At 36.2% G+C, this 22,937-nt stretch overlaps 1 protein-coding gene across 1 annotated transcript in view; it reads right to left on the reverse strand.

The window, feature by feature from the left end:
* Positions 1 to 15,929: 15,929 nt before the first annotated feature.
* Positions 15,930 to 22,937, reverse strand: part of Smp_154140 (site-1 peptidase (S08 family)) — a gene marked incomplete at both ends in the record, with an annotated part of 42,100 nt that continues 35,092 nt past the window's right edge. Inside the window, 3 exons of the mRNA XM_018797735.1 lie at positions 15,930 to 16,099; positions 18,116 to 18,460; positions 21,600 to 21,643. Of these exons, the coding sequence (XP_018652747.1) occupies positions 15,930 to 16,099; positions 18,116 to 18,460; positions 21,600 to 21,643 (559 nt within the window). The remainder of the gene's footprint in view (positions 16,100 to 18,115; positions 18,461 to 21,599; positions 21,644 to 22,937) is intronic.

Raw genomic sequence — 22,937 nt, forward strand, 5'->3', positions numbered from 1 at the left:
GCCACAATCACAATGAATAGGTGATCGTTCCTCATTATTGGTAGAAAAAACTTTACTGAAATATTCCGAAAAAGCTTCCGCTTTTTCAGTATCATTTCTTGCCAAACCTAACGGATTTTCTTGTATCAAAAGAGATGGTATTCCATCACTTCTCTGAGTTCCCCTCTTTATATACGAGAATAACCGTTTTGGACTATGTTTGCAATCCCTAACCAATTGTTCTTCGTATGACCGTCTAGTCCTACTAATTAACGCTTTACAATTATTTCTAATCTTACAATAACTAGATCCGTACTGTTCTAGGCCAGTAGAGATGAACATGTTCCAGTGTTTTTTCTACGCATAAGGAGTTTCTTAACTTCTTTATTTATCCACGGTGGACTATTGTTCGGTCAACGTGGCACCAAGTACGGTATGAACGGGGACGTGACTGCACTAAACTTGCCTTTAAACACAGTCCACGCCTCTTCAACTGATGAGCTAGTATCTACTGACCAATCTATCTTAGTAGCACAATCCTGAATGGCTGGTATGTTAGCTCTCCATATGTTTGGGTGAGGCTTAATCTGATCGTATATCATATCGCTAGCTCTAAACGTGAATGATAAAACAGCGTGATCGCTATTTACTAACGGGGGTAGAACATTTAGGTTGGCAATATCCTCAGTCTCATGGGTAATTACCAAGTCCAACAGAGAAGAACCTTGGTTTACACCAAAACGTGTAGGTTTGCATACATGTTGTACTAATGCATGTTCCATTACTGTTTCCAAGAGCCTGCTATCAAATGAGTTTATAGAGCATTTCGTGGTCATCTCAGTCCAACTAATGTCAGGTGCATTAAAGTCTCCTAATATCAAGCATCTGTTATTTGCACTCCATAGCCGAATGTGCTCTAAAATAAAGTCATCAGCTAAGCAGATTGGGCTGCGATAGATGACACCGACTGCAAATGTACAACATCCGACAGCGAGTTCACAGATAATGACTTCACTAGTTCCACTATCATGGGATTCGCAAACGGAGGAGCGGATATTTATACTATTGGCTATGTATAGAAGGACGCCACCTCCTTTCCTGCATCTATGTCTATCACTTCTTAAACAATGATATCCGGATAATTCTGGGGTGATATCGAAATCATGGACTAACCAAGTTTCCGTCACAGCTACAATGAGCGGCCTTAATTTGTCCACTAATGTTCCTAGCTCGTAGAATTTATGTTTTAGACTACGGGCGTTGGCATATAAAACTCCTAGGGGGAACGACCTATCCACACAGGCCTTGGTAGCATTCGCTTCCAAGACCTGACTATTCGAAAACCCACCAATCGGAGATTTTCGTCACCGTTTTGTCGACGGGTTTCTAGTTCAGCTAGTGCCATCTTCCTTTTTATTCTATCTTTAAGAGACACATCCGGTCTCATTCAAATGTCAGAGTTGTTGTGACTTCGAGCGTTACTTAACAGAAGATTACGTTGTTTCTCCGACCCTAAGATTACCTTAAGGAGTCTACACGGTCGGGGTAGAACACTGTCATCGACCCTTTTACCTATTCTAACTAATTTTTTCACCTGAACACCTTTAGTGTTATCTGGTAATACGCCACGGATATATTCTCCGAGCCTCTCTAAGTCATGGGTGTGTCTAACCTTAGGATCTGGATCGTTAGACTCTGACAATTTACTCACAATAATATTCGATGATATTAAATTCCTCTCAGTCGCACTAGGATGATGATCTGCCATTCTATCAGAGTGCGATAATGCATGGAGTGACTCAGACTGTGAGTTCCTCAATGGCTTGTCAACCAAGTGTGCTTTACCATTAGCTTTTTTTCCTTTTCTTTTCCTCTTTACTGCGGTCCATTTTTGGTCATTCAGGACAGCTGCATTGGGACTATTGGGGACGGTGACGGTTTTATCCGGGTCCTCAATTTCTACTAAAGATACATGATTACTCATGTCAATACCATGTGGTGATTTACTCCTCGTTTGTTGTAACGGAAGTTTCACATTGTCATTAATTAGAGTAGGTTGTTCAGCGCGTTTTGTAACAGCACTTACAACACTGACACAGTCTTCACTGTCAGTGCTTGCGTTACTAGCGCACCCACTATCTTTCTTTTTACAGGCTAGAGCCAATAGGCTCATAGCCTCTTGGATTAATGTCGTCTTGTTAGTACAGCAGAACATACAAAGCCAGTGCGAGTTAGGCTTAGAACATCTTTTGTATGCAGCTGGACTGAGACGGGTACACATCTTGTGGAACCATTTTTGGCATTCATCGCACTGCATCCCTTCATCTACGGAGAATAAACAGTTCGGCTGTCCACATTTGAATGAACTACCAACCATTGTAATCAGATTATGTTTAAAACACAATATGATCACAATAATAACACAAGCGTCAGAGTATATGCAAAAGAAGGAACCACGAGACAAAGTTTTTAATAAAATTTCAAACCTTAACTGAATTAATTCAAGTTAAAGTAGACCAAGAATGCTTTTGATACAACAAATACACAAAAACAACGATAATCACAACAAGTATGAAAGTCACTGCCCTTTTTGAAACGTGCGCTTGTAACGGAGTTGAAATTGCTATGTATGATATACTAATGCATTCTATTTTCTTTCTGTTGCAGGGCGACTAAACATAAACTCTTTGGAGGAAGAAGAACAAGCCTTATGTACACTAACCTTACAGGATGACTCATTAGACTACTTTGTAAACTGACTCTTCCCGCTGTACCCTCGCGCACCGCGCTTTTTGATTTTGAAATAAAGAGGCTTGTGACTCCCACTGTGTTCTCTCTTGGTGTGAAGTCCTCGTTTAACATTGTGTGCTGTGCTGTTTTTCAGATCTGTACTGCTGTTCTCTAACTGCTGATTCCACGTGTTACACGCTATCACAACAAATGTGGTCGCGCCAGCAGCTGAACCCACTAGGACATATCTGATGTAGACTCTAATGTCATTCTTTCCAGTGTAATATCGGAAGCCAAGGATCGAACACCTGACTCTATTGTGAAGGCTCATAAAAGCACTGCTAAACCTAAAAAGAATATACCAATTAAGAAGAAAGTAAATAAAAAACCTACTGGTTCTAGACCGAATACCAAAAATATTTCAACGGCCTTACCAAACAAAAGTATAATTTCTGAAAGCATGCTTAACCCTACTCACCGTAAGGGAGGTTATAAGGACACATTTCGTTCAAACGTTACACGAGACGGCCACTACAACCATCATGTAAGCAGGCCTACTATTAGACAGACGGCAATGAACCAACGTGCCGCATGGTTTCCCCCAAATGTTATAAATAATAAACCTGTATAAATCCTGTATAATAATAGTTTTATATATGATCCAAAAACTATAGCAGACCTTTTCAATGTTAATTTTGCAAATGGCAAAGAATCCATAAATGGCTCTGTTTCTAGAGTTATATGCATGACTAGTAACTCGATAAAATCTATCTCCTTCACATGTCTGATAATTAGTAAGGTTATAAATAACCCCAAGGTTTTGAAAGGTCACGGAGCAGACGGGATTTCATCGTTTCTCTACAAATATGGTGGTCCAGATATTCCACTTCTTCTCCTTAAGCTGTTTACTCTCGCTATGGAATCAGGCTCTCATCCTGACCGTTGGAAAATCGCGTACATCATACCACGTTACAAATCCGGAGATAAGACTGACATTAACAACTATCGGCCAATAAATATTACTCCAGTTATCTCTAGGATTATGGAAAAATTATTAGTGACGAACTATCCAACTATTTATTGACTGAACAATTAATTGATGATTCGCAACATGGATTTCTTAAAAATCGGTCTTGTATGACGTGTCATTTTGACTTCTTTAATTTAGTCTATTCTCTTCGTAGCCAAGGATATCTAGTACTAGTGCTATACCTGGACATTTCTATGGCCTTCGACATGGTCAACCACCAACTTCTCATAGGTAAACTCGCATCTTATGGGGTCGAAAACCCGTTACTAGCCTGGTTTGATTCCTTCCTCAGCGATCGACATCAAATAGTTAAAATCAACTCTTCATTGTCGAACTCAGTCCCTGTTAGAAGTGGGGTAATTCAGGGTTGTGTCTTAGGTCCTTTGCTCTTTTTAGTTTTCATTAATGATATTTGTGAGTGTTTTAGTGTGGGTAAGTCCCTTTTGTTTGCAGACGATCTTAAGGTGGTGTACTCATTTTCTCCACATGAGCTGAGCAATATTCAAAATTGTATCCGCTTGGAGCTTAATGATGTAGCACAGTGGTGCTCGAAATGGCAACTGGAGCTTAATACAGCTAAATGTGGTTGGTTATGCTTCGGTGATACATCACTCAACCTCGATCTTACCATAAATGGTGAAATGTTATCTAGGTTACACTCAATAGTAGATCTAGGACTTAGGTACTCCGACGACTTGTCATATACTGAACAGATAATGAAACAAACGTCCAAGTCTCAACGCCTTATAGGTTACATAACTCGAAACCTTCATAACAGCAAATCTCGTATTCTAATGTATGAAGTATTTGTTCGACCACTCCTCGAATACTGCGCGTTTCTCCTTAGTAGCACGCGCATAAAGGATAAATCAAAACTGGAATCAGTACAGAGACGATTTACACTTCGTACTCTTGGAACTGATAGTGTCTTGACATATAATTCGAGGTGTAGTAAACTAGGGCTTGACCCTTTATGGAAGAGGAGACTCAAACTTAACCTTATCTTCTTTTTCAAAATACTTAACAAACTCTCCTTCACATCCAGTCAGGCGATTCAATACGCTAAAGCCTCACATTACGACATTCGTAACTCCTCGTCTTTAGCCAAACAAACATATTCTAGATCTTCTCTCTATATGAATTACTTTACCTGTAAGTTTTCTAGGCTTTGGAATAATTTACCTCAAACTATCCGTATGTTAATCTCTCTCCCATTGTTTGTCCGCTCAATTAATGGCTTTTGCTCCTCTGAAAATGCATTAAATGCTCTAGCGCTTGCAAGTGTATCTTACACCACAAGTGAGATTATCGGAACTTTAAGTGTTTAACCTCTTACTTGCTATCATTGTTTTGTTGTTCCGTGCTCTTTGCTTTAATCTTACTTTCTCTAGTTGTAGATAATTATCAATAACTCGCTTTGGCACTAGAAATAACCTTACAGAACATCAGGCTATCCACCTAAGAAAAAATGACAAGTTCGCTGGTGTTGTATTGGCCTGCCATATATATAAACTATTTATCAATTAGTAAACCAGCAAACATAGAACTTTCTTATATTTCATGTTTGTTCTCTACATTAAATGTTGATTTTTATAACAATCTGATCATGCCTGTAAACTGGTGTGAATTCTGTGGATATTATTTTCAGAATATATATTATTATTATTTAAACTACAAGATGACGAGTGTCAAGTGAGATTTGCTGCTAAATACCGATACGGAGAAAGGAAGTAAATAAATCTTATTCACATTCGAACAGTTGCAACAAGTCTATATTTATCAATTATCTAGCTGTTGATGAAGATGACGTGTTCTCAACATTTGACCAGATATATCAGCCGTAACAACACTCATATTTTAATCAGAAGTGGATTTTGTGTATATTGCAGTATTTTCATAGTTGAAATCATGTGTCAATTGAAGCAATGCATGCCAATTGTCCTCAGTGAGTTGATATCTCTACAACAAAGTTGATTGAACTTTACTTGTTATTGCGTGATAGTTGATGCTGAGCCGGCATTGAACGGTGTTAATGTCTAACTTCAACTGACCGACGAAGTTGAGCAGCCTTTCGCCAATTGTCCTCAGTGAGTTGATATCTCTACAACAGTATTCAAATATCCAGTAAACTTCAAGTAAGAAAATTCAGATATATCAAATAAATGTACATGGGAACGTTGTGACGTAAGCTGTGTGTATAACATTCACAACAATTCCCTAGTGAATTACGTCGTATTTAAAGACTCTGTGTAGCATTATTCACTTATTAAATTACAGCTATCAAGAACTCTTTCGAGCACTGTGATCCCAACCATGTGACACACATTCGATAGTCGCTTACTGAAATCACCAATCACCTATAAAATAGAGAAAGCGAAGTAACTTCAGTGTGGAAACTTTTCAGTAGGCAGGAAAAGTGCAAAGCCATAACATTTACTTGTGTCAGATCTAACGAGTTTTAACTATTCACTCTTAATAGGTGCGTTATGACTATTTGTGGCAATAAACAATTAATTTGTTGTTTGCATCATGATTCATTTCAAGCTTTTTATGATTCGGTAAATCGATGCTGGAACTCAGTTAATCATTATAATTAAAGCTCTCAAGTGTCTGCTTACATTACCCGACATATGTAGACTACGTTCAGCGTGACTGAAAATTTATAACCGGGTTAAAATAAACTACAGGTATAACGAATTGTGTAGGCTATGTACACTCATAGTCTCATAAAAGACAGTCAAAGTGTTATCACGAGAATAATAGACAAGTTCCAAATGTGACTCAAGAAAATGAACGAAATGATCTGTCTAGAGGCGAAAACGATACATGTGAGCTTGATACAGCGCTAGAAACTCACACATCCACCATATCCTAGTGTCCAACGTATTTGCTATCAAACATAGATAGATTACTGAATATTGGAGAGCGTTTCAGTAACAATGTGACATTTGAATGTTGTTGATATTTAACATTGTCATTTCTAGAAATTCATTGAATGGATTCTCGTTGATTTCTTTAAGCAACTTTGTTTTTGATGTGAACTGTTCAGAACTCCATATTTCTCTAGACGACGGACTGACATTCTTCGACAAATGGACTATGATAATGCCAGATCACTTGATTGATCATCATAAACTTCGTTAATTCATGTAGTATTAAATTTTGCTGCGTGTTCATAATTGCCTGCCTAGTCTATTCAGACTGTTACATTTAAATTTCCGAGCAATTTCAAATAATTTTGAACATCGTTGCTCATTGGATTCACTTCAGTTTTCCGGATTTGACAATAACGTTTTTTAACGGTTTAGATCATTAGTCGATTGAAGCTATACCATCAAGCAAAACCTGGGAGCACTTTCCTAAGCTGTAAACGGAGGACTTCAATCTATTTAAATTCAGTCTTTAATTCGTTATTCATCACAACGTTGTGTTGATTTGTCCGTATATTTCAGAAAACTCTTTTTGATTTCATGTCGACCTGTTTAGACGATAAGTCACCTTCACCCACGTTATTCATACTACATTCATGCTATTGCTACCTTTTTTGAATTTGAATAAAGCCAGGTAAGCTTTTGAGGAAGAATAATATGAATTCATCATATGTCATGCTTTCTTATCAGTTGTATACAACCACGTGTGTAGAGATGGATGGTGGCTACCATTGAAATCCACGACTCACGTTTCATTCTACTTCAAACTTGTCGTCTGGATGTATCTGGATCCTAGTGTTGATTTTCACACTAAAACACGCTTCAAACGCCATAGCGTTATCCATCAAGCTAGTGAATCTAGGCGGTCACTTGCCTGTTGAGTGGAGTTTTAATTCAGTTTGTGTTATTCGTTTGAAACTTCTCTTTCATGATTACGATTGCAGTTGATCAGTCTCTTATTGACACATGGGCATCCTGTGCGGATTAATTCATCATATCTTAAGCCACAAGCATTACGGGGCAGGACAAATGGTGGATAGATTTGTTTCTTAGAACTATTTAAACTTGCGATAGTTTAATTTGATTATTTATACTCTGAAGAAGTGGCTTATACTGAGTCAAGGCACGAGATTCAATAATTCTACTCATCGAGATATGACATATATATGTATATATTTGTACGAACTAGTAAGATATTATCTTGAAATGTGTGTGAAACATTACCCAATGAATTACTATCATAGAAACAACTAATGTTTCATCAAAATGTTTTCAACGGCAGCTCCAGGTATATGAGCAAATCTCTTAGTATGTAGACTTTAAACAGTTTCATATTCATTCATGATTTCGATTGTAAATTAACGCATTGATTGTTAAACAATAAAGAACAACAATCACATATCTATTATGAAATATTGCAGTGATCTTCTGAATAAGAAAGCCACCGCTTTGAATTCTTTCTTTTTACTGAGTATGATTTCACTCTCAATAAGCATGAACAATCTAAATATGACAAATTTTTACTTTATTACATTTCAGATACACGCAGGAATTCCGTCACCCCTATTGTTCAAGTAGTTTAGACTTAGCAAAACTGTTGAATAAAAATTATATACATATCATCAAGTATTTTGTATTCCAAATATACATAATCCTTAATTCGAACAACAATAGGAAATAATCACACTTGTTTATTGGCAGTTATGTGAACTTCACACGACGATACGTATGAATGGCTGCATAGTTTTAGTCACAGTATGTGTCATAACACAGTGGGACAAGGTTTCAAGAATTGTCAGTTTTATTTAAATTTTTGCAGCTAGAACAGCAGCAGCTATCTAAAGATCCGTCATTCGAATTAGTAAATAAGATCGACGTAATAAGTGATTATCTGAGATTAAAGATGAATGATTTTAATGTCGGGTGTAGATCACAGTAGTTCAAGAAAACAAGTAAATAGATCAGTTGAATTAAATAGTTTTAGGCAATGAACTTCACAACACGAAATAAGCATGACAATAAATTCATTTAGTGTTGTTTGTTTGAATCTTCCCATTGATGTGTTAGGACTGCAACTGGTCAGTCTTTAATTGGCATATGTGCATACTGTGCGTATTGCCTCGATATAGCCTTAATTCACAAGCATGGATTTCACTGCTAGCCACTATACATCTCTGCTTACCAAGCATGACAATAGTTTGAACAATTTCTGTAACAAAGGAATTTCAATTTTCAAATAAGGTTATGAAGAAATTAAGAAGTGTTTTGATGAGAGAAAATAAATGAATGTGTGCTCAATACTACTCATAATTTTGAAGATTATTCAGATGTGAAAACAAGGAGTTCGATCACTCCATAACAATACTCTGTCTTATTAAATATAAGGATAGATGAATATCTCATACATATAATTGTTTGATATAAACCATATGATCAGAATGGAGTTTGTAGTAATTTGAGTAGTTAAATTGATGGGATGATGGAAGTTTTACACTGACACCGTTCGATGCCGGTTCAGTGGTTTAGATAGTTCGAATACCGTGTTCGCGTTAGTCAACACGCACTACTGAGGAGTCACATTTTAATACAGTCTAGTTTATGTGGACTCATAAATTCAGCTATTATAATAAACACTATGACCCGTTTCAACTAAATATTTCTCACTAGAAGATGTCTGTCCATCTTATTCCCTTATTTACCCACCGGAATTCTTTCCTATTGTAGTCACCTGACCAGGTGTTTAATCATTATTACTTGCAGATCATGATTTCCCCTTCCTATCTATATGTGTTTGTGCATACATGCAAACTAATATACACAATCGTTTAGTTATGTCTATAACCAACCAATTAACTCGTTGCTGAAACGACCACCACGTCAATATCGTCTGAGATGCATGTAGACTATCCCAGTTTCACGTAACCTGCAAATTGAATGACATTATTATCCCATGATATCGGTATGATACATAATATTTGTTCATTTCGACAAAATACGCAATAGTGATCGGTATGTTTGTGACTAAAATTCCTTTAATTAATGTACTAATTAAGTTGTAATCTTTACATTTAGAAACAGATAAATTTTACTTGTTCTTACAATAGCTTTCACATTGACTGTAGGATCGCCGGTATCGAGTTCACAGTTCTAGTAGAATATGTGTAGGACAATTTAAATCCTACAAGCCTTGTTTGTTTCCGATGAAACAAAGACTTTAACCTTTCCGTTATCGTACGTTGCGTTACATGGAAAGTCTCTTTAATCATCGATTCATGTCTTCATTTCAACGAAGGACTATATAGTTTGCCACCGAACGATAGGATGACAAAAGTCCGTCGTTTGGGTGCCTAAACCTAATAGATCACAAAATATTGCTACCTATCCATTGATTTATGTAATTCAGTGAATAATCAATCTTCTTATGCATTTCTTTTAAAGCCTTTACTACTGCTTCAATAAAAACAATAATACAAATAAGATTGATCCCATTGAATAACCCGTTTAATAACACACACTTCTATTGAAATGTACTTTGAAGGTTGACGGAAGCAAACTGCATAAGTTAAAAAATTAATTCACAATAAGAAGCAAAATTAGGATGTACAAATAATAAACTATGTGGTGTATTTCAGCATCAAATGATCATCTACGTTAGTTGGTATAATTTTAAATAAATCTCTTGTCTTTAGTTTCCTTGTCCTTATTTATCATCATGTACATTGTAGTGGTTTCTAGTAGAATGCATAATAGTATCATTATGATTAGAACATATTCAGTCATGTTTAATGTTATCAATGTAAGTTTCACATTTGAAAAGAATTAGTCTAGCTCGTCCTTTAAAGAAATAATATTCATTTAGATATTCACTGAACTTGTTGAATAATCTGATCCTGATAAATTGTGATATGACTGAAGCTTCGAATGCTTTTCTGTGAATATTTGTTACCTGATTTCTGGTTCAATTCAACTAGAGATGCGGCAAAAGTGATACAGTGATAAATACATGATGTGCATGAAGGCTACTATCTAATGCGCTTGCATTTTATCTAACTGTAACCGTTAGTAATTCAAAGAATATTTCGTGGCGAGACTAAAGAACATGGACGACCTTTGAACGAATCTTAAATGACCTTGAGAAATATTAGTCAATCAGAAAACAGTTAGCATACAGTAAAAATATATTATATAAAACTCAAAAATTAAAGGGGATACTGTTCTTTTACATGAATCAAAAACTTATCAAGGTTAGATATAGGTTCAGAAGTTCTAAAATCATAGTGCATCCGGCACAGGAACTCATCTCTGTGGCTCCATAGTAGCCGACCTCTTAAACCATGATAAAGTCCCGAAAATTCTTTCAGCCTCGACCACATAGTTTCAGTGTTGTCGGTATGTTGGTATGGCTCAGGGTTTAAGATTAGGGTTACGGTTTAGGGTTAAAAATGAGACTATGAATTATGGACGACATTTGAGCGACGCTAGAGTGAATCTGAGAGTGTAAACGTAATAACTAAGACTAAATGAGGGTCATAAACCCGTGTGAAGAATTCAAATTATGATTTACAGTTTATGGTTAAGGTTAGGAATTATACTTAGGGTTTTCATCACGAACTGACATCAACTATAATGCCACAACTCTATCCAAATGTATAATTGAGTTTTGCGCCAAAATCTTATGATAACTTATCTTGTAGACGCTTATTTATCATGTTTTCTCTAAAATCCGTTGTAAACCGACCGTATGTAAGGATGAGGTACCGAACTTAGCGCCGTGACCTTGAAAACCCACGAAAACTTCTGATTGGCTCGTCCATGTTCTTTAGTCTCGCCTACTTCGTTTACTACCGTAACTAAGCATCATTGTTTAGCAGTACATATCACAGATCAAAGCAACCTACAAATCATTCTAATCTATGCAATTACATGATCAAATTATACGTAGGCAAATTTCTTCATATTATCTTCGTCAAGTTTATTGTACCCCGACACATTTCTTAGCTATCTGAGTACATTGTGCTAGTCCATTATGTTCTGTGGAATCATTATTTATATTCAATCCAATATAAACAATTGACTGATTAACAAATACATACTACTTACAATAAGTACCTTTATTATCAGTGGAATATTGAATGCTACGATATATCGTTATATGATGAAAAACAAGTATCATTTTGTACAGAATACATTTCTATTTACAAAATAGCTGAAAATACAAAAGCGAAAAGAGATACAAGAATCAACTGAAATCAAACACAATACATGGATGAAGTTATTCTATATTTGTGAAAAGGAATATGATGTAAGGAAATCATTGGAACATCGAACCACTTGACCTACACAAAATCGTAATCGATCAATACAGGAATATGCAATTCACAAGCTGACCAATTGTTTGTCCTCTATATACTCATATATGTATATTAGATCTGTTCTGTTGGCTAATTTTCTGAACTATTGATGGTGACAATCGTGATATTTCAACAGTAGTATTACTGTTACTAGTTGTAGTAGAAGTATTTTTAGAATTCACCTTGCAGAATCTCATTTGTGAACAATCACTAATATAAGTACGCCATAAATTATACAAACGAAATAAAATACGCACCAGCACATATCGAATCACACAGAAAATCCATCCTGTTACATATAATACACTGTCACCGCAAAACATGATACCACGTTTACAAAAATAGCACACTACTATAAGTAGTATAATGATGCATATGAAATTGAATTTATGACTTTTAAAAGTTATATACAAATCAAGTTGTATAAAGTCATTAATAGACTGTAATAATAATTTCGGTCTGATGATTTGGAATAAGTTCTTATTAGATGGTAAAATTGAAATGGATGAATGACAATAATGAGTAGTATATAATTGTTTTGATGGGTTATATAATTCTACTGGATAGAGCAATAAGTTTTGTGGATGATAGAATGATCTGGAAAATTTAAGAGAAGCATTACTATTTATTTAAACATTGAAAAATCAAAATTATCACTGTAATGATGAAGTTATGCTAAGTGACAGGGTATTTTTGTTAAGTCGGCTTACAATGAACTCTATCAGAGCCTCCAGAGAGGCTCATAAAGAGCCCAACCAATCAGCGATTAGTTAGAAGCTATGCTACTAAAATAACGAGGTCCTGATTGGCTGTTTAACATACTGCTACTATGGAATCTCAAGGTCTTTTAATTACTATAAAACCCCTGTTTTTCTGTACATAATTGAACCTTGTAGTAAAGTGCTTCTCTGATACTCGTGTCTTCTCTCTGGTCTTTCAAGTCGCTGAGTAGTGCTAGCCTGGGGTTATCCGAATAGCTAGGATCCAAATAAAGCGTTCAACCTACAAGACATAACAGTAGCGACGGGGAAAAACTACAATCTACAAGACATAACAATTTTATACAGACTTCCTGTCATCTATCTGATTAAGCAGATTTAATGATACGGCAAGCCATGTGTTACAATTCAAGAAGTAAATTTCATCTGATTTGGAGACTTATTATTTTTTGTTTTTATTTAAACACATAAATATTGGTGCAAGGAAGCACCAGATACATACGCGCCGCACAAATCTCATTGGATTTGTGTGAGGGCTGTGATAATGTCCAGGTTCCCAAACTGAAGCAGGTGGTTTTCTGGAGGGCACCACACCCCGAGCCTTTGACCTGAAGGTCTAGTAAACAAGGCAGTGGAGCATCTAAAGGAGATGCAGTCCCATAGTTAACCGGTGACCAACGATTGATTCATACACCATTTGTTCCCTCAGGATACTGGAGTCCATGTGTGCCATTGGTTTGGAATCAGGGTTTTCTAACTCCCCTAGGTGGATCCTCCACATCCACCAACCCAGTTAAAGCGCCGGACATTCGCTTTTCGTCGTCTCACTTTTGTGAACAACACCCCCGCCACGAGAAGCCAGTGAGTAGGACTTCTCTGGCAGAGGCTATATATTCGCGCGGCCATGTGAAAGCATTTCGAGAGGGAGAGCGGATTCTCCCTACTCTCGGCCGTACCAAAGCATTTGGGGGCGATTTCGATACTTATCCGATCAATGTGCATGGATTCCAGTGAATATCAATGTTCATGTTTAGACTGTAACAAAGTAGTTATCGTTTCAATCGGGAACACGTTATCCACTAAGCTATTGAGTTCACATATTCATTGACTTGTTCAAAGAGGTTTGAGGAAATTCTTAACAAGCGTTTGTAATTTTTTTCATGGCTGATATTAAAGTCTCAGTGTGAACGTACACACTTAATGCAGAGACATACGAGAGTTGGCGAGTGTTATATGGGAGTATTGCTGCCTTATTTCACGAATGACGCCATTTATACTGCTAGGACTTGGAAATATTCATAATATGATCAGATATCTAGTCCGTTTATTGAAGTCTAACGGAAATTATTTCAAAATTGTCGAAGAAACTAAATGAGGTAAATGGGCATTATATTTTTGCGAAATGGTTTAGGTTTAAGGAGACTAGGAAAAATATGTGGAACAGAGTTATTATAATAAACAGCCCAAAATTCTCTCTTACAATATTTCATTCCAAAAGGCAGAATATAATTTGAAGGAACACTGAGTAACTTCTAATTAATAATGTTTTAACTATCTGAATTGTTTCTGCCAATCAGCATTGATCGGCTTGATAAATATGCATCTGAACAACAAATAAAAGTTCTGTTCTCGAAAACATGACATTAAATATTCTATCCTTATCGAAATACTTCGATTGCTCGAGAATACAGTGAATGTGATTGTAGTCGGTCTGCTTGAATATAACTGGGCTACCTGTTCCTTCCATTTATATATATCTAAATAAGCGGCGTTTATGAGAAGTGAACGACATTTCGCTGGACAAGTTACAAAACAGATATTGTGTTGGCTGGCAATGTGTATTGACAAGAACGAACATTATTCAGATGTTGATTGCTGAACTGCTAACATCTAACTGGATATCACTCAGTATATATTGTCAAATCAGAACAGAAATAACGGAAAGAAACTTGTTGAAGTGCTACGTACAAAGAATTCTATATTGTCCTCAAAATGTTAGATTGAATAAAGCCATTCATTATAATAACAATGATTAATATAATAATATTGTTATCCGACTATTTGTTGAAAAACCCAATGGGTGTGTACGTGTGTTGATACTACTCAATGTAATTGTTAAACCCATATAAACTTTAAGAACAAACAAAAATGATAATTGAAACTTACTCATTTGGTTTACCATTATCTATCAATATGGAAGCTTTTGGAGCGATATAACATGATTTAACAGAATAATAAGCTTCAATTGGTAGATAACTAGTATTCAATGTAGATAAACTCCATTCTTTTCTTATCACATTACTATACAAATTTAGTTGAGAATCTTTTAAAATAAAATCGAAAGGGAGAAGTGCATAAACACAGATCCTATTCAATCGTGATTATAATGGAGATATATTCATTATCAACAAGAACAATTTGATGATGGTCAGGCTTACATAAAGAAGATAACGAAATCTAGTTATTTAAGCTAAAATACTTGGTGTTTTTTTGTTCTGTCATATGAACTAGGTTAGTTGATGAGCTATAAGACTAAGAGCAGTGAATTAAAGTCTACGTGTGAATCCGTACTATTGACGATACTAGAGTGTGACGGCAGTAACATGTTTCTCTAAGGCAATCAGCATTCGGAGCGATGCAGTTTATTGGCATAAAGAAAGGAGGGAATCAGGAAAGGTCAACCATAAAAGAAAGAGATCTCTCACTATACCTCATAGATTTCTGTCAATGACGAAAAACATGTACGAAGCTAATGCATCAAGAACCACTAGAGTTAGTTCATTTATGAATGTCATTTTGTGCTACAAACAATCACATGCTAGCGAGATTCCTTTCAATCTACTTTCTTCAGGTACCTTTATAAGTATCCTTCCAAAATGCCGGAATCTGTGCAACCACACAAACAAATAAAATCTAGCGCAAACGGTAACCAACTAATAAGAATACTGAACTGTAGATTAATAAAGAACCAAGAGTAACGCCGTTCAATATGCTTCAGTTTGATTAGTCGAATAACATTATATTGATGTTGATATAGGGAATCTGGAGCAGTATTTGAAACAATATAGAGAGTTTAAGCAACAAAATATTGAATCACTGTCCAAACTACTCTAAAAGTTGGCTCAGTAGCTAACCAACCTACACGAAAACACTTAGTCACTTGCTTTTAATTATGGAAAAAAAGCAAATATTAAAAAAAAGGTGGATTGAACAAACTTTTTGCGCGTAAAGGTGCTGTCAGTGAAGAATCGATCCAAACTTCTGTATTCGGTGTAAACATTTGTTCAATTAAAATTCGTGGGATTCGTCCCATACTACTGGTTGAGAATTGAAGCAATGCATCTAACAGCCAAAAGCAATCTATATTTACAGAAAGAAAAAGGAAATAGAGCCGTTTAAAAAAGACTTAAATACTGGCGATGTACATTAGATAAGTATGAAAGACAGGACTTTAAGGACTATTCCACAGTCGCCTACCATTATATATAGTATGTGTTTGATCGTTCTTGTAGGTGACGAATTATTATATACCTATTGTTCTGTTATGCATTATAAACCACATAGTTATGCATATGATGGGAGTTCCTGTTTTTGTTATGGTGTTTTTTTTATTTGCAATTAAGTTCTATTATTTTGTGAGTTTTTGAATTATACTGATTTAGAGTTAGTGAGATTGTTGCTTGTGTATTGCGATTAAACACTAGGGAATATAGTAACTTATATACACTGATACATCGAGTTAGCATATTCGGTCACTGTCTTTGTTTTATTGATGATATATAATCAGTGAAAATCCGTGATCCGTGCTGACGAAATCTCAGCACGGATACAGAAGGCTTGTCTAGATTTCGCCAGCTTGCGTCATTTATGGCGTAGGCGAGATTTCCGTCTATCAACCAAAGGACGGGTTTACTGTGCAGCAGTTCGTTCCGTCCTACTTTATGGCAGTGAAACATGGCCGATAAGAGTAGAGGATATTCGTAGGCTACTAGTACTCGATCATAAGTGTCTTCGAAACTTTGCTCGTATATCCTGGGAACAACCGGGTAAGTAATGCAGTTGTTAGGAAACGGGTACTAGGTAAGGATGGCAAATCGATCGAAGTAGTGAAACTTCATCAGTTGAGATGGCTGGGACACGCGTTACGTATGCCCAACCACCAACTGCCCCGACGTGAAATGTTTTATGGTGTAGGAGTAGGTTGGAAGAAAGCTAGGGGCAGCCAGACCAAAACGTGGCATAAATCCATGAAGTCGCTGACAAGTGGACTGAGCCATGTTGGTAGGTGTAGACTACCTGGTTGGGATTCGCGAGATGATAGCAATCGATGGTTAGACCTTGAATCGTTTGCAATGGCGAAGGTGCATCCACTCTTTGTGTTCTACCAAATTCTAGTCTTCCGAATTCCTCATATCCCTATCCTTTTTGTCTTTCCAAATTTATTTCACTGTATTATGCTCCTTCAATAACATCTTCAAACCCTAATCTTTCACATAATGCTTATACTCTTACTACTTCTACTACTATGGGATTTGAATCGACAACTTCATCTCTGTGTTAATGTGATATGGCAACTCGAACTGATGTACGTATGCATGAAGTTCTACGTTGTGACTGACTGAATGATCCTTTTACCGTGTAAAGTGAAGTAGTTATCATTAGAGCAAACTCAATAATTTAATGATCAATTTAAAATGGAAAACGCATATTCACTGAACATAAAGTAGTTGAATCCATAGTAGTGTTAATTAAAAATAATAATTAGGCATAGAGTATGTATGAATTTACTTTTGCATGAAGATCAAGATATCAGGGAAATGGAGAGAGTTATAATGATATTACTTCAACTGCTCTAATTTTCAAGAGATTCTGCAGAAACACTCAATCTTTTAGGTCAACATGGAAGAAGTTATTGAACACCGGTGTATTACGAGGATATCAGATGCATCGGAATGCCCAGGTACAGTCAAAGGTGGGGAGAGTTCGCACACGTCATACCAACTCAAAGTCGAACGGTGAGAAATCAAAATATGAGGAACATTAATGGAGGAAACAAATTATTTCCTATCCAAGATTTCCGCTTATATGTGGACATCTCGGGTAAGGGAGGAGAAATATGCGTAAAGTTTTATGATTTGTGCACATTTAAATTCATTTTGATTATCAAAACTTTCTATTCATTTCACTTCATCCACCTGCACAGTACTATACTATACCATTATACTATTATTTTAAGCATATTCAATTACCGTTTGAGGTGAAATCCTTTTTCGAACGTCTAACTTTTGTTTCACCTCATATACACTTTACCATTTCATTTACTGTTATCTGTAAGTGAAAGAATCATGGAATAACAATAACGAACAAACGACATACTTGAATTTAAATGCGTAGAACTTAAACAATCCGAATCTCCATAAATTGACAAACGTCCCATTTCACTAATTACATTTTCAACGATAGGAGTCCATAGACCAAGTATAGTTGGTGTTGGATCTTTATCAATTATTGGTTTTAAACGTAAATTTGGTTCAGAATTACCAAGAATTTTATCACTTTCCAATGATGTTACTGACTCTGACTTTAAAAACATGAAATCATGTTGAATGAACTGATTACCAATATCGACTAGATTAGCTTTTAAAAGTACAGTTCGACCAGTATGATTAGCGATAGCTCGATTAGGAAATTTTCTTAAACTGCTACCTGAATGATATGCAACTGAGAAAAAGGAAGAGCAAACAATGATTCTACATGAACAAAGTTAACAACATGAAACATAGTTAGCACTTTAGTCGTGAAAATCTGTGATGTGACAAAGTATATCTAATGAACATAAGATGTTGACTTGACTGATGTCTATATTGTGGTGTATGCTACTTACATCTTTCAACACAAGTAGTATGTAACACTAGTCAGAAGTGAAGGGTATGATAGTGGAAGCCTAAGAAGATCGAGTTGACAAAAACAAAAAGGCAAATAGAAAGGAACTGTGAATTGAAAGAATCATACAGAATGTAATGGGCAATTGATGGAAGAGTTGCAAATGAAGTCCTTAATGTATGATCCTCATATTGTACGAAGATATTATGTAATCTTGTATTAAACAAAAAATTGGTTGTCCCCTACATGTGATCTCGCTCATAGCTATATATATACATACATAATGAGCCATTCCTTTAGTACTACGATTTCAAATTTTTTTAATTATTTTATTTAAACACATAAATATTGGTACAAAGGGGCACCAGATAAATATGCGCCACACAAATCTCATTCAACTTGTGTGAGGGCTGTGATACTGCCCTGGTGCCCAAACTGAAGCAGGTGGTTTTCTTAGGGGGCCACACCCGTAGCCTTTGACCTAATGGTCTGATCCACAAGGCAGTGGAGCATTGTGAGGAGATGCAGTCCCATGGTAGCCGGTGACCAACAGCAGGTTCATACGCCATTCGTTCCTTCAGGATACTGGAGCCCATGTGCACCATTGGTTTGGAATCAGGGTTTTCCAACTCCCCTAGGTGGACTCGCCTTGTCCACCAACCCAGTTAAAGCACCGGACATTCGCTTTTCGTCCTCTTACTTTCGTAAACAACACCCCCGCCACGAGAAGGCAGTGAGTAGGACTTCCCTGGCAGAGGCTATATATTCGCTGGCCATGTGAGAGCATTTCGAGAGGGAGAGCAGAATCTCCCCACTCTCGGCCGTACCAGGGCATTTGGGGGCTTTCAATACATTCAGAACAATGAAATATGCTTATGTATTGAACTTGAGATAAATTACATCGACAACTAACTAACATATACATTTACATAAGAATGTATTGAAACACTAAGTCAGCCAGTCATCAATCACACATATATAGTACACAAAAGAGCACATTTTATCAAACCATAAAAAGCAGTAAGATGAAATTTTCAAGAAGAATAGCAAAAGGATCTAAGTAGTAGACGGATCAGTGATATTGGGAAAGGTTTAACGATGAAAGTATGTCATTACGGACGTATAGAGATGATTGAATTTCCCTAAAACATGAAGAAAGGACCTTTGGCATCTCGCGAATTTTTAACTTCCAGACAATTTCTTCAACAACATACTAACAATTATTATGTGCTCAGTAGTGACTAGCTTCAACAGGAAATTTTCCGAATCTCAATGAGTATCCGTGACCGGTAGATATGAGGCAATTACTCACCAAAGATAATAAAAGATGGTTGCGCGGTATTGTGGATTGATTGAGGTCAGACATTAACAGCGCTGGATACAAACTTACTGGTACATAAGTTAAGTGTTAGCGCGCGCAAAAATGAAAGTGATGGGCTCGATCCCCAAGTGAGTGGTAGTGTATAAGCACCTTTGAGGATATAGTGGGCTAGGATCTGAGATCATATGAATGATTGTTGTCAAAATATACATCCTGTCTATCCTCGTATATAATACATAACTCAGTCCGCGTTGGTAAATAATCAAATTAAAAAATTCAAATACGAGAATGGATTTTGAATACATATATTTTGAAAACTCATTGATCTGGATAAGAAAATCAGAGTGATGAAGCGAATAGAGGAGAGCGAAGCGAAATTGACACTCACTGGAGATGGTGGCTAAGCCAACTCACTTTGATACAACTGAGACACCAAACTATTCTGAAAAATAGCTGATAGACTAAATCAAGTTCATAACCACGATTAATCATTACGTAAATTCACCGCTCAATAAGTAGTTTAGTGCAACAAACATAGAAATGATGTTCTCTGTAAATAATAAAGCCGCTAATTACTTTAATAATATGAAGATCACATCGCAGAAACATTCATTAAATAAGTTCTTAATCGCTAAATTTATGAACATTATAGAAAAGCTAGAAGCACTAGATGATCGTTTCGTCTTAACATGGGACTCCTCAGCAGAGTGTATACACAATCCCGCATGCGCAACTCAAACACAGGACCTTCGGTCTCGCGTGCGAGATCGTTCATGTGAGCTGCTGAGGAGTCTCATACGAGAACGAAACGGTCGTCTAGTGCTTTCAGGTTTTCAATAATGGTCTAGTTCAAATCAACTCATGAATTCAACCATTAAAAACATTACTAAAATATCCACAAACCCTCATTCTAATAAATTCAAAATCAACAAAATGGTAACGTGAATATAACACATATAATAATATGGAAATATAGTTTTGGTTATGTGAACTCGATGAAGTTTTCTTATTTGTGCAAAGTATTTCGAGTGTACTGTATGATAATGAGTGCTTCATTATGTTTTCTCTGACTTGAGAAACGTTAAATGTCATGTTAACAAAATCGCAGCATAGACTCGACTGATTTGGTTATCTGTTTCCACTAACAAAATACTCTTTATTACACGTTATGGCCATGAAATATGTACGGCCTTAAGAACTGGATAAAATGTGCAGAATACTAATACCTGCTTGTGGATGTCTTTGGACAAGTGAATAGAATCCTATCAATCAAGTTGTAATATGGCCATTAGTTTAAGTGACTCGAAATCAAAAGCATGTTTTGCAGTTAAATGGCTGCAGTTAGTCGAAAGGACACACTGAATGAACGTTTCATGTTAGTGGGTGCTCGTCGGTAAGCCGTACCTGCAGTACTTCAGGAACTAATGTTCCTTGTGAACCTGAATCTAGCAGTTGCATAGTACGAGATATCATTGTTGGGGCATAATTGACCAATTAACATTTAAACAATACAAAATACAGATGAAACACAGTAAGAAAATAGAAAATCATCAAAATTCAATCCACTTCTAGTGTATGGACTGATGGAAAGTCACTTAAAACTAAAACAAAATATAATCTAACTCCTTATTACATAGAAATAACACATTAACTTACCAGTTCGATGTCCTATTACGTAATTTCCAGAGAATACAGAATCACTACCAAAATGTTATCAATAGAAAATAGAATAAACGACAGAATGAAAAATCCGAGAAATTGGATAAGTATTAAAAAAGCCAACGGAAAGATAATAAATAGCATGAAACAAAAAAGAACGGTTCATTCTGATAGTTACTTAGTAGGGTCTAGTACAAGGTCAAGCAAACATGTGTTATTCTATCATAGAAACAGATCAATTGATTCATTTTTCTTGAGTCACATTTCAACCTTGTCAATCACTCGCTTATTAACACTTTGACTATCTTTATAAGAGCACATGTCCTTAGCCCCATCGAATATCACTCGACTACATTGCCAATCACAACGTTGACTTATACAACCTTGGCACTGTGTGTAACCAGTGACGTGTTAACCAGTATGAGCAGCATAGAGTCAATCTAGAGTCCTTATTGGTCCGTCTCGGCTAGTCTATCCGTCGGAGTTCAGAACACAATCTCAGCTTCCACCGTATGAATCATGTATTTCAGACATACTTGGTTTATACACAAGTAGACCAGACCGCATCACATCATAAAATGAAAAATAATAATCACACAAGATGAAGCCAAAAGTGGCTGTGAGTGTGAGAGACTGTAACCGATAAATTGGGGAATAAGTTAAGAACACTGAATTGTAAAATAGTCGTCAATAGGTCAAATGGAAGCTTATAGTATACATATAATATACTTAACTAATAGTTATACAATAAGAATACATGTAATACAAGTCGATAACTGACTCCTAGCAGTTACCATTCATTTATTCTTCGGCAGGATATAACACTATTCACTACGTGTCTGGTGCTTATTTTTGTCTGACTATAAATATTCAGTCACGCTTTCTGAAAATTAGACTGTATCGCTCGCCTTTTCACTCCACTACATTTTGACCGCTTCTTACTCTGAATGTCTGTCTGGATAAACGAATTTTTGAAATAGGTTCGTCCAACGAAACCCGTATTCGGCTTCTTATTAACATGGTTACACAAACGAGTTGAGTCTAAAAAAACATATAGAGTCAAGTTGGAGATTTATATTCATAACATATTCGTACGACTAAACAAGACTAGAAGAACTTTACCAATGAATTCATTAGTAGTGATTGAATTTTACCGATTAGGCATGGATCACATATTAGCTAGAGTTTAAGGGGATAGAAGCAGTATTATTTATTTTATTTTATTTAAACACATAAATATTGGTACAAGGAAGCACCACATACATATGAGCCGCACAAATCTCATTTGATTTGTGTGAGGGCTGTGATACTGCCCTGGTGACAAAACCGAAGCCG

This window comes from Schistosoma mansoni, chromosome 5 (genome assembly GCF_000237925.1).
Source record: "Schistosoma mansoni strain Puerto Rico chromosome 5, complete genome".
Classification (NCBI taxonomy): Eukaryota; Metazoa; Platyhelminthes; class Trematoda; order Strigeidida; family Schistosomatidae; genus Schistosoma; species Schistosoma mansoni.